General features: G+C 41.0%; 1 protein-coding gene across 1 annotated transcript in view; it reads right to left on the bottom strand.

The window, feature by feature from the left end:
* PLPPR4 (phospholipid phosphatase related 4) overlaps positions 1-11,460 on the bottom strand; it is a 34,096-nt gene extending 22,636 nt beyond the window's left edge. The window contains exon 1 of the mRNA XM_075759994.1: positions 10,949-11,460. Within this exon, the coding sequence (XP_075616109.1) occupies positions 10,949-11,026 (78 nt within the window). The 5' untranslated portion in view covers positions 11,027-11,460. The remainder of the gene's footprint in view (positions 1-10,948) is intronic.
* Positions 11,461-12,559: the final 1,099 nt, after the last annotated feature.

The raw sequence follows: 12,559 nt of genomic DNA, 5'->3' as shown, positions 1-12,559 counted from the left end.
TGTCAAATATAATTAGATGGTAGGATGTATATTGTTTTAATTACAAAATGGAATAGGAATTTTCCTGTTCCTAATTAGAATAATAAAACCCCCAACCTCAGTTCACATATCTTGACTATTAAGTCTTTATACTCTTACTTCCTTGGTTGGCTAATGGAGAAAGATCCCTGTTTAGCTTGTAATTCAGACCTGTAAATGTAGAGTTTGACCCTAGTGGTCAAACTCTTTTTATCTTAAAGTCAGGACCATCATCAACATAACTACTGAAAAGGTTTGATTTGGGGTGTATTTATTTATTTATTTATTTTCTTTTTCTTTAACTGTAAGTTACGAGCTTTTATTAAGCCATAGGACTTTGCTATTAATAATAACGCTATTAATATTTAAAAAGACTTTGCTGTATTGAGCTAGGAACTGTTCAAGCACGAGAAAAGATGATGTTTATTCCACAGAGCTCAACAAGGCTGCAAATACCCAGAGATCTCGTAAGAAGAAAAATAAAAGGTGAAAACCTCCTGTTTGTAACATAGTGCAGGAGAAACCAAAAGAGCATTTGGTAGCACAATAACTTCTCTGAACTGATGTAATATGTAAAAAATCTTCCTTCTGGCCAAGAGCCACAAGACATATATCACATATTGCAGAGAACAGAAAGAAGAGATGGCTGTGAGAGTTCAGAGGTAGCAGATAACAGTTCTTCAGATTGCCCATCGCTCTTCTGGGGGACATGCTGTGATTGCTCCTGGTGCAGTTTTGGGGTGCTTCTGATTTACTTGTGAGGATTAAGATTATCCAGGACCCACAGTGCCAGTACAATTTGTTACTGGTCATATGATATAGCCTACGCATGGAAGCCATGATGGTCCTGCCCAAAACCCACAAGCTGGCTACCCCTTAACCACCAGGCCCAAACTTGCTGGGACACCCCAAGGTAGATGGAACTGCTTCTGTTAAATTTCCCTATGAGTAGTTTTCCATGGCTTCAAATGCATGAAAAGAGGAACCTGCAGAGCTGTACCACTAAATACAATATTGTCATTGCTACTAACTAGCCACAGATTTCGTACTGAGTTTGCAAGGACTCAGGACTGGGGCTTGTCAAACATGCTTTGTCTGTACTTGTCTTGATGTGCCTGGAACTTTGTTTTTATTTGGTTTAATTGTAACAGCAGTTTTCTAATGACATTAGAAATTAGGCTATGCCTAATTTGTTTTACTTTCATGTATCTTTGTATAGTAAACTCTGCATGATTTTTATATCTATATCTAGTAGTAACAAGTAGTTATTCTGTATAAACTGACTGTATAAATTTATGCCTTTAGTGTAGCGCATCCCAAATCCTTAGTCAGGAGCAGTATGATGTTGATGGTTATTCTTCCTCACCCTAGGAATCACTTGGGTTCATTTTTATGTTTGATAATGCGCTTTTACACCTTGCTCTTTCTCTTTCGGTCTGTCTTTTCACATTACATCCCAATTTACTATATTTACTACATATGGCTTACATATGTTGGATGCTTGTTTTTTGTACTCTTTGTTATCCCTAAAATCAGTTTTGCCAGTTGCAGTTCTGCATTTCTTTATGTGACCACTGGGTGAGGTGTTTATAGCCTTGAGGTCTCCAGTACCAGCATATACCCCATCTCTTATCCTATACCTGTAACTCCTCCACATTGCACCCTCTGTAATGCAGGAATACAGGTCTGGTGTGACAGCAGAGGTCTTGCAAATGGGGCAGTGGAAGGCCAAGCCTTAATAGGAAAATCTTATTGCAGTGGACGGAACCCTAAAGAGCACAAGGTTATCCTTTGGATAGCTCAGCATATGGGGCACTGACTTTTGTCTCCGGCCCTCCACCAGACACACACTGGGTTTTTTCTGAAGAAAACATTGAACTGCTTGCTTTTGAGTTAAAATATAGGACCTTTAACTTTACTCTTCCACAGGATGTCTGCAGACCCCTAAATTTCTAATTCAAGGTGCTCACTCCCCTTGGAGAATTTCCAAATAATCAAAGCTTCACTAAAACCACATCCTCTCTGCAAGTGTTACAGGCAAGTCAGTTACAATCAGATATTGCTGGTTTCTTAAATGACACCATGGAGATAGTGAGGCTCAAACCAAAATAAAAGCAACAAATAAGCACACATCACCCATCTCCCTCCAGTTTTACCCTTACCTTGAAAGATTTTTCAACTGGACACATAAATAATTCAAAACTCTCTGGGAATTAGTAGCTTCTATAAATCCCCTTTCCCTAAAACTGTACACTGGTAGTTATATAACTAACTTATATTGCCAGCACTTAACTAAGCAAAGAGTCCATATTTATCTTCAGGAGAATAACATCTTAAAATTCATAGGTATTATGAGAGTGCAAGCATGGAGAGTCACATACTCAAATGTCTGAATCTGTTTTGTACGTTGCAGTTATATGACCTCTCTTTGCTTTATAAAATGCACCACAGGCATTATATCTCTTACTGTAAGCTCATATCCAGATCCTGCAGTGGTGTTGTATTGGGCTGTGTTGGTGGCCACCAGCAGACACTCTTTAAATATGGGTTACAGAACTGATTAGCCTGGGCTATATTTCAGTCACGCTAAGTGGGGGGAAAAATGAAATGACTCTTTTGTAATTATAGCTGAATATTGAAGTCACTGCTCAGTGTGCTGGCCAGAATGACTTGAGTGATTTTCCTTGAGACTGGTGAATTGAATAGTTTTACATACCTGTATAAAAGCTAGGCAGAAAAGACAGAAGCAGTATGTATGCAGCTTTCAGAGAAGTCAAGACATGATTAGCCAGATGCAGAATAAAGATAATATGACTAGCCCACTGGTCAAAAAGGGTTAAGGGATGCCTGGTACAGTATTTGGATCTTTTATATTTTGTAAACAATTTTTAGACTTGGATGGCCAAGAAATTCTTAAATCCTTAGGTTGTTCTGCAACCCTTCCACAGCAAGGAAGGAGTTCCTTCTTGCAAGGCAGCAAGGGAGCTGCCTTCTGATGTTCCTCTTGTTTTGTGGGAATCAGGGAATCGTTGTAAGTAATCAAGTAAATAAACAGGATTGCCTCAGAGAGATAGCTAATGGATGCCATTGGTTCCTCCTCATGGAAAAAATACCAGCTGAGTACTTGGAAGAAAGATAGTCTATTTAATAACTATGTTGTATTAGCACTGCAAGGCTGTGGTATTGTGGAAGATTCTGTTAAAATGTATCATAAATTTCAGTCCTTGTGCCAAAGAAATCATGGTCTAAATGACAAGTCACAACAGATGGATGAGATAAAAAAGAGGGCTGTGGTGGGTTGAAGGAGACAAGGTATTCCTATTCTAAGCCAACTGCTTTTTTTTTTAGCAGCGATTGCAGCTTTCAATCACTCTGGCTGTTGTCCTGTTGTACTTTGCTGTGAGATTCACAAAAGACAGGAAGAGAGAATGGAAGGAGGACAGGTCTCTTTTATCCTGACAGGAATGAATACTGAGGTCATGACTATGATTGAATACCTTCCAGAAACAGGTCAGGAAGAAGAAATTCTATCAGCACAAATTCTGTTGTTTTCTTTTGTTTTTGAGAACCCATGGGCTACTCACCATGGCTGCTGCTTAGCTACACTGGTGCTGTACCATGACCCTCAGTGAGACTGCTGTGCAGGGCTGGGATTAAGACCAAGCACAAGCTCAAATGCATTGCAAACTGGGCTGTCATGAGGACTTTTGATAGATGGTACTAAGCACAGGATGGCTGTGGAGCAGGGGACTGGCTTGACCTAAAAGTGAGGTTTGTAGAAATTTTTATGTTCCAAACTTAATTCTTAAATGCCTCAGGCTTGTAAGAGAACACATTCAGGCTTTTCAGAAATCTAAAATTTGCATCTGTATAAAGGTTTTTTGCTTTTCTCTCTGAACTCAAGTTTCTGCTACTTCTTGTCCTTCTTTTGGATGCAGGTTTCATCTGGCCCAAAGCTGTAAGGAACCGATCTCTTCTCTAAAGGATTTTTGCCTCACCATTGTCTAAGTTTTGTGGAACTAATTGCAGAGACATGATATGATAGTCTTTCTTCTAGATTTAACGCTATTGGATTTAATTTCAAATCCCAGGTGTTACTGAAATCTGTTATCATAACAATTTTGGAAAATTAAGTTATCCTTACTTCCAGCATTGATCTTAGAGTTTAATTGAATTGTTCAGTGACTGCCCATTCGAGTCTAGGTTTAGAAATATAACAGATATCTTCATGCAGCTCCTCAAACCTCTTGATTTTTTGCCAAATCTTAATAGAAAAGCTCTCAGTATGTGTAACACTAAAAATAGAGGTGATACATCAGTGATAAAATTCCTAGTTATTTTAGAAACCTGAAAGTCATGCTGAATGCATGATAATCCTAAAATTGCTGATTTCTTTTTTGTTTTTTTCATAAATGTATGTGAAGCAGCAATGACACAGGGAGAAACCAACAAAATAAAAAATTGTTTAACAAAAATATTCTGAGACAGGAATAATGTAAAAATACTTTTAAAATATTTCAATTTAATTAAGTAGAAGTGTTTAAATAGAAAGCAAATCCTAAGACAGAAATTTTACAACACAAAAAACTATCATTAATGCATTTCTTTTCAGCGTGACTTCAAATGTAATTGATGATTCATTATATTAATTATGATTACAGTTAATTATGATTATTAATTAAATCAATGATTAGTTATAATCAATGAATAGCTACAAACAATGAGATTTAGGATATTGCACATACTATTGATTATGAAGTTTCTTTTATGCTCCTGCTGCAAGGTTATGGTAAATCAAGAACAGCAACACTTCAAAAAAAGGCAGTTGTTTTCAGGTCAGAGTGTTACCAAACTTCAGCTAGAAGTTTCCTCAAAAACCCTGTCTCTAGGGGACAAAGCTGCCTATCCCTACACAATACTACAATTCATTCTACTCTCTAAAACACACTGGTCTCCATAAATATATATAAAAAAAATTTTCTGTGGGTGCCAACCCTTCTCCAGGGGCTTACTCCCATCTTGTTTTGCCACTTCTGAATTCCCTTCCTAAAACTGAACTTTTAAGTGACCAGGTTCCACAATAGGCTGTTCTTTATTAATTTTGGCTGCAGAGTAACAGTTAATTTTTAACAATTATAGAAGAAAATCACAGAGAGAGGTATAATTTTTTTCCTGCTTTTGAAAGAGGTAATCATTTGGCAAAATGAATCTCCTTTAATTTCTAACATATTCTGGCCTCCTTTTACTACTGGGGTATTAGGTCAGGAGGATGGTGCAGGGCCTTCTTTCCCTATAAACTACTCAAGCTCTACACTTGCCAAGCAAGTAGCCAAACACAGAGGGAGATCTAACACGTGGCATTTGCATTTTTTCTCCCAGGACAGCCTTGGCACAGGCCTGACACCTCCCTTTTTGTTCACCCTTTCTGCTCATCTTCTGCTAAAAACTAGTAGTATGCAGGCTGTACAGCTCTTCTATAAGCACAGAAGCAGTGTGGAAGATGTAATGTTGATGGCTTGGCCACTGAATTATATAGATGCTTTGAATGTGTAGCGGCGTCCTCAGGCCTCAGATAGCCCCTCAATACTTTGGGGATGCTGGTCTCTAATACACTGTTATGAACAAATCTGACACCTATCTTCTGTGAGTCAGCCACGTGACAAGGTCAGTTAAATGAGCAGACTGTTAAGCATATTTCTCCTTCTTCCTCTCCCTTCACACATGGTTGACTCTTTAGAGAGAAAAAACAATGTATTTGTAAAGTATTATGCTACTTCCACAGTACGGAAAGAATTTCATCTGCTACAGATGGGATTTTTTGCTGGTTTTTTTTCCTCCCTAAGGCTAATTTAAGCATAACAGAAAACCTGTTTAGAGAGAAATGTGACTACACCGTGCCTCCAAGACACAGCGGTGTAGTTTAACTCTTACACTAGATCCAAACATCCTGTTCTTAGGAAGAAAGATTTAGCCCACTAGCCTACTCACCCTCTACTATTATTGTAATCACTGCACTCATTTGGCTTTTTGTGTCTCTTGCAGTCACACCTATACATGACTTGCAGGTGACAAAGTGCGTAAGTTAAATGTGTTGGGTCTTGCATGGCTGAATAGCTGAAAAAAAAATCCAAATGTGACTGAGAAGGGGCACTGAGCTACCAAGTGATGTGTACAAACATGTGACATTTCAAACCTAGGTCTGTCAGTATATGTTAGAAAAAAAAGAAAATAAGGCATCTGGTGCTGAGACACAGTGAACATTCTCTACATGCACTTATTTCAATAGAAACTGATGACCTCCTGCATTTTTCAGCCTGGAGTCCTACAATGATAACAGATCTTTGTGCTTTATGCTGGTGAGAAAAAGAAGCTACCTGTATCTGTATGCATCCATCATACACAAGAGTCTAGAAGATAACGTAAGGAAAAATTTTAACTGTACAAGGGACATTGTCTGAAATGTCTCTGATTTTAGTCCCTGGAAGTTAAGCAACCAACAGATGAAGGCTTTGCCACAGGAACACAATTTATCTGGAGAATAAGTGCATCAAGTCACTCAGATTGACAACACCTTGGCATTTTGCATTTGCATATATGGGGCACACGATGAAGCAATAGTGCTACTGAAGTCAAAAGGCAAAATTCGTAACAGCTTCTGTGACGCCAGGATTTAAACCAGGAGTTTTTGAGGTGGGATAGCATGGGTGAAGACAGTCTTTTTCCTTCACCAAGAAGAAATACATCTGTCTGTCCTGCCTCTGAACTGTGACCATTCTGCCAGGAACAGAAACTATGTAACTCTGGAAGTTTTCCAGATTCATATTAAAATAAGAGACCTCCATATTTCTTCCATAAGTGAATATACTTATGATATACCCTGAATATGCTAAAAAGAAAGTCAGTTAACAAAAAGAAAAAAATTATTCCTGGAATACTAATTTTCAGTATCTCCCAGAGGCACGTAGACTTTTTACCATGAAAATGAATTCCCACTAGACCAGAGGGACTATGAATTTTCATTGCAAGTTTTGTCTTTCTCAGCTATACAAATGAAGCTTAAATAACCCATACAGTCTACAGAACCCTAAAATGCCACAAGCATAATTAGGAATAAACCAGGCCAAACTGTCTGGCAGTGCTGATTACCACATGCTTCAGGTAAGCATGATGCACAAGGCAATCTAAAACTATTTAGCTCTCAGGAGTGCGTGCTGATCAGAGGCACAAGTATTACCAGTGTTTTAAAATAGCCTCTAAAACATTCTTATGATACGTAGGATAAATCATCAAGTTATTTTATTTTATGAATCATGAAACTTGAAAATATGTAATTGAAAATGTGTTAAGATTTATTTCATAATGCTCATTTCTTTGCCCCTGGTGTTTTTAGAGAATGACCCATCCACATTTTTCAGAAGTTCCATCTCTTAATTTTATTTCCTTTTCATTTCTATGTCTTCCAAAGCTCTAGCCTGATTATCCTTTTGCTTTTCCTGTGTAAATGAAGAATAGCTGTAGTGATAACAATGATCTTAAGAGGGGCATATTGGTTTTATGTTTTAACTCTGTTGTTGGTAAAATCTGCCAGTTTGAATTATTCTTAAATTAGACTGAAACCATATTTCTTTTGAAGTTAACCATCAGCTGGCCTGCATACATTCTACGTAATCATATTTTATCCAATTCTGAAAGTTGCTGCCACCAAACACTTTTGTTTACCGGAGTCAGCCTCATTCACAACACATTTTTAAGTATATTAGTAGCAGAAAACCCTCAGTGTCAGAACTCTTTGCTGCTATTTCTAAAGATAAGGGCCTTCTGAAGCAGAGAATCTGTCTTTAGTTGTTCTGCATGCCTGAATTATATTAGTTATTACAGAAAATTTTGCACTCTTTACTGTATAATATATTTAATTTGTATAACATGAATGCATCCCTTTCCTACCGCTTTGGAATTTTGACTTCCACCTTTACCCAACATCCTTTTTTTCCATGTCTTTCCTTTTGTCTAGTGTTTGACAGAAAAAACAGTGCTTTTTTTGTAATGTATTTTCTAAACAATCTGCTTTTCCTTCGGCCTAGACCACCTAGGTCTTGATGGATGACAGCAAACCCTACTTTTCTTGTTTGAAGGTGCAAATTTAATGTGTTACATTTCTTTTGTGGCAATTCAGGGTGGGGAAGGACTGTCTGCTATGAATAGGACAGGGAAAATTAAAGTGAATGAGTGGCAGAAGAAAAAAAACATAAAAGAATTGACAGCATTCAGAGGAAGAAGGTTGAAAGTTTGTTTCCCACCATCCATTTAACCAGCGTTCATGAAAGTAAAAGCTTTAAAATTCAGAGAGCCTTAATTAAATTGGGTAAGTTTGAAATAGTTGGCTGTTGTTAGATCTCATTAGGAACTTACCTGGTGCTTACAAAGGAAATCCATATTACATAGTAATACCAATCAGCCACACTGCATGACTCCTCTCTCCCTTACACTTGCAAACTTCTAATTGCAATTAAATGATCTTTGATTAAATCCCTCTTTATGAGGTACAACTCAATCACTGGTTCTTCTTGAGCCAATCACAAGGGAAGAATCTAAGCAATCATGTCCTTTTTCTGATGCTGTTGAAGTGCTGGCATCTGCCTGTGCCACAAACCTCTAGAAAGACATTCTCATTAGTCTGGTTAGAATTATTGTGCATGTGGGTAAATGCAGGGTGGGTGTACACAAGTAACACAAGGCAAGTGTTTCTTTCTAAATATCATATGAATTGTTGTCACCCTTTCACTCAAGTGATTTTCGTACTTGACTGAAATGTGGGAAATTGTTTCAAATCCTCCTACTGTGTAATGAGAGAGGGCTGATAAATCACCAAAGAGTGTCCTAATCGATGTTCAGGTTCAGGTGCATTGCAGTCAGTTTTTTCTCTTGATGTTGCTTTCACTTGCATTGAATACCTGCATGTTTATCAGTTCAAGAGGGGCCATAAGACCGCAAGTCAATAATTAGAACTCGCTCCTGGGGGAGAAGGGCTCACACAGGCTCTAGGCTCTGCTCCCATGACTGAGTAACATAAAAATCCTAAAAGTTAATTAGGAGACCATTCTCATAAGTGAGAACTCTGACTGCTTCTTGGAGCAGGTGTTGAGATCTCCACCTCTTTTTAGATCTAGCTGTAAATGACTTGCCAAAGGTCTTAAGAGTCCACACCAGGGTAGAGAACTTGCCTGCTTCACGTGGGAACTGTACACAGAGGTCAGTCAAAGTTCATTGCTTGCAGAATTCTTTGCCTTATTGCCTGGAACTGCTACAGGGAGCTTCTGGAGGAACTACAAGTATGCAATTAATATTATAAGACAACTCTTTTGAGCAGCAGGCACATATTTTGTGCTGCTGCTCTGTAATTCATCCCATCTTGCTGCAGGCCAAACCCCAGCCCACCAAACAGCACAGTTCTGTTGTGTTTTGCAGGATCTCTACATTGTCTCCTGCATTAGAGTTATGCCCAAGCTGAGATCCAGCAATCTCCCTTCCTGTTTGGATTCCCAAAGCAACAAGGAGTGTAGCACAGAGAGTGAGGAAGCCCCTTTTTTTAAAGGGCTTCTCCAAGCTTGACTTCTCCCTCCTATGCAAAGCCAATGTAAGATACATGGCATAGCAAGCACCTTCCATCAAAGGGCTTTTCTTGAGCGGGCCTAATTACACTGATAGGATGCAGCTGATGCTTCCATATAACCAGCCTCTACAAAGCTTTCTAGTTGGTGCAGTTTATTCTGGGTTAGCTCCTGATCATGTCCAGGTGCTTAGGGAGCACAGGGTACAGAGATGCTCCACTATTACCTAAAATCCCTTCTCAACCTGACCCCTTCTACCTCCCAGAGAACCCCCAAAGCCCTTCAAGTGCACCCAAAAAACCCCCTAATTTTGCTTTATATTTCACCCAATGTTTATATTTTAATATTTTATAAATTAAATATTGTATATATTTTAATGCTTTTATTAGGATACTGGTTACAGTTAACTTACACCATATTTTATCGTTATGTTCTTGACATTATTTTCACAATCTGTCTTTCAGGCAAGTTCCATGGTGCCTCAAATTGCTTCAGTCACTTCCCTGTGAGTGGGGTCACCTGAGACACTTTGCTTGATCCATAAAATATTTCCCTTTTACTGCTGTGCCATTAGATAAATTCACATCACACCGATGTCCTTAAGCTTAAACTGTGTCTACGCATGATCTTATAGAAGTACATAAGTGACTGTACTTTCCAGGGGGGCTAAATGCCTCTAAGTGACACACCAAGCAGTGAGTGCCTCTGCAACTCCACCTCCTACCAGCTGAGCAGCCATAGCAGGTTTTGCTCTTTAAGATGTGCTGCGAACCTCATTCCATTTTCAAAACAGACATTTTTAGCTCTGTTAGAGGAAGCACATAATCCAGGGGTTGGTAAAAAAACATACCACCGCTTATCATTTTGAGAACATTTCTATTTTCCTAAACATTCCCTTATGAACATGATTTTTATTCTACCAAAGCAACGCAAACGGTGTTTGCCCAGAAGCCAGCCCTTCTTGAAACATGTCTTCTTCCCGAGAGGTTCCTGTGCACATAGCATGATTTAGTTGAGCAACCCTTTCATTTTCTGAGTAATTCTTAGAAATAATTCCCACTTGAAAAGACTGCAGTGAAGAGGTTATTTTATGCCTGCTCCTTATGGGGGGCTTCAACGCTGATATTAGTAAGGCAAAGCATCACGTAGGGATTTTGCATCAGACGGTGCGGAAACAGCGCCAAGGCGGGCTCCCTCTCCGCGGGGAAAGCGGCATTCCCTGCAGAAATGCTCCGAGACGCTCCGCTCCCCGCGCCCGCCGCCAGCCCCGCTGCCCCCGCGGCTGCTCCCGAGGGGCCCGCTCGGCGGGCGCGGCCACTCACCTCCACGAAGTAGAAGCAGGGCAGGAGGGTGACGCTGTCCTTGGTCACTTTGCCCTTTTGCCGCTCCTTTGCGGACATGCTGGCGGGGGCTGCGGGCGGCGGCCCCGCGCTCCCCCGGCCGCTCGCAGCCGCCCGCCGCGGGTCTCCTCCGCCCGCCGCCGCCGCGCCGAGCCCCGCGCCGCCCGCTAGCGCGTCCCCTGCGCCGTGCGCGGGGCTGACGTCAGGCGGCTGCTCGGCGGCGGGGGGAAGGGGCCTGGCCCCGGCAGCGGGGATGCGGGCGGTGGGGGTCCCGTCCGCCTTAACTCCTTCGCGCCGGCGCTCCGTGGAGTGTCAGAGAAACTGGGGCGGCGCGCTCAGACCGAGGGAAGCTTTGGCCGCAGCAAGCCATTTGGAAACGGACGTGGACAGGCCTGAGACGCCCGAACAGGATCCCTGCAGGCATGAGGGTGTGCAGGATGCTCCACGGGGAGTTTGGGGCTTTTTATCGTGTTTCTTTCCCTGAAACAGAGTAGTAGAATGACCCTAGGAGTAGCATTCCTGTATGGCCAATGTTCTCTTGCATGTGTACTCTTTCTGAGATCAGATTGCTAATGACAGCTCACCCCAGCCTCAGCGCTAGTTGGGGGGAGTGGTGTAACTGGGACTCAGCAAAACTGGGCTCTTCAACCTCATGTACAATACTGAGGCATGTGATTTCTCTAATCTGTGAAGTATCTGGTGCAGCTCCTGCTACAATCTTAAAGAGAACAGAATTAACCTGAGCAATTGTTTCCATGGTGAAATGTGTTATTTTGAGATCCTATTTATGGATCAAAGTTTGCAGCCTCTTCTCAGGCAAGCTCCTGTTGATGTCAATGAGAGGTACCCTGGACAAGGCCTGCAGGAGCTCTCTGTGCAAGATAGCATTTTCATTCTTTTGTAGCACATTAATAATATCTGCAAAGGTTGTCTCATGCTTGTAAGCTTGTTCTTGCATTGTGGTGTTTATCTCTAATGTTCAAGGAGAGAAGTGTGACTCAAGCAGTCATCGTTTATTTCCTGTCCCTCCATTTTGGGTGGAATATGGGAAATAATCTGCTGTTCTTGTTCAGGTGGTTGCTAATATTTTGGCTGCTGTAGCCAGTGTGCTGTGGCAATGGAGGTGAAGATTCTCACCAGCCCCTTTCCTTTTCTAGCTGTTTTCCTTTCATTTACCCAACAGAGGATGTGCCAATCCGTACTCTGCACTGAGCAGACAAGCAAAAAAGTTTCATAAGAGGGTAAAAGCAAAAATGTACTCCATGCTTGCAGGCAAGTGTGGAAGGCAAATCTGTAGTCTGACTCCAAATCATTGAAAAAAGACTTTTCAGAGCTGCAACAGGTTGCAAGTGTTGCCATACCAACACATAGTCTTGTCCTAACCCTGCTAGGAAAGATTTCCAGGGTTTCTACTGACTCAGTGTTACAGAGGACTGATTGGTACCCCTGTGAAAGGGAAGTCAGGGGGCCCCAGGCAGCAGAGGTGGCCAGGAGAGTTTCTGAGAGTAGAGAAGCTGTGAGCAGAGGAGGTTAGTGCCTGACTATTATTTTGGGCGGTGTGGGGGTGTCTGGTAGTGGTTCCTACCCATCAGT

The sequence above is a fragment of the Balearica regulorum genome, chromosome 8 (genome assembly GCF_011004875.1).
Source record: "Balearica regulorum gibbericeps isolate bBalReg1 chromosome 8, bBalReg1.pri, whole genome shotgun sequence".
Classification (NCBI taxonomy): domain Eukaryota; kingdom Metazoa; phylum Chordata; class Aves; order Gruiformes; family Gruidae; genus Balearica; species Balearica regulorum.
The sequence above is the reverse complement of the archived record's forward strand: the minus strand, read 5'-3'. Positions and strand labels throughout refer to the sequence as shown.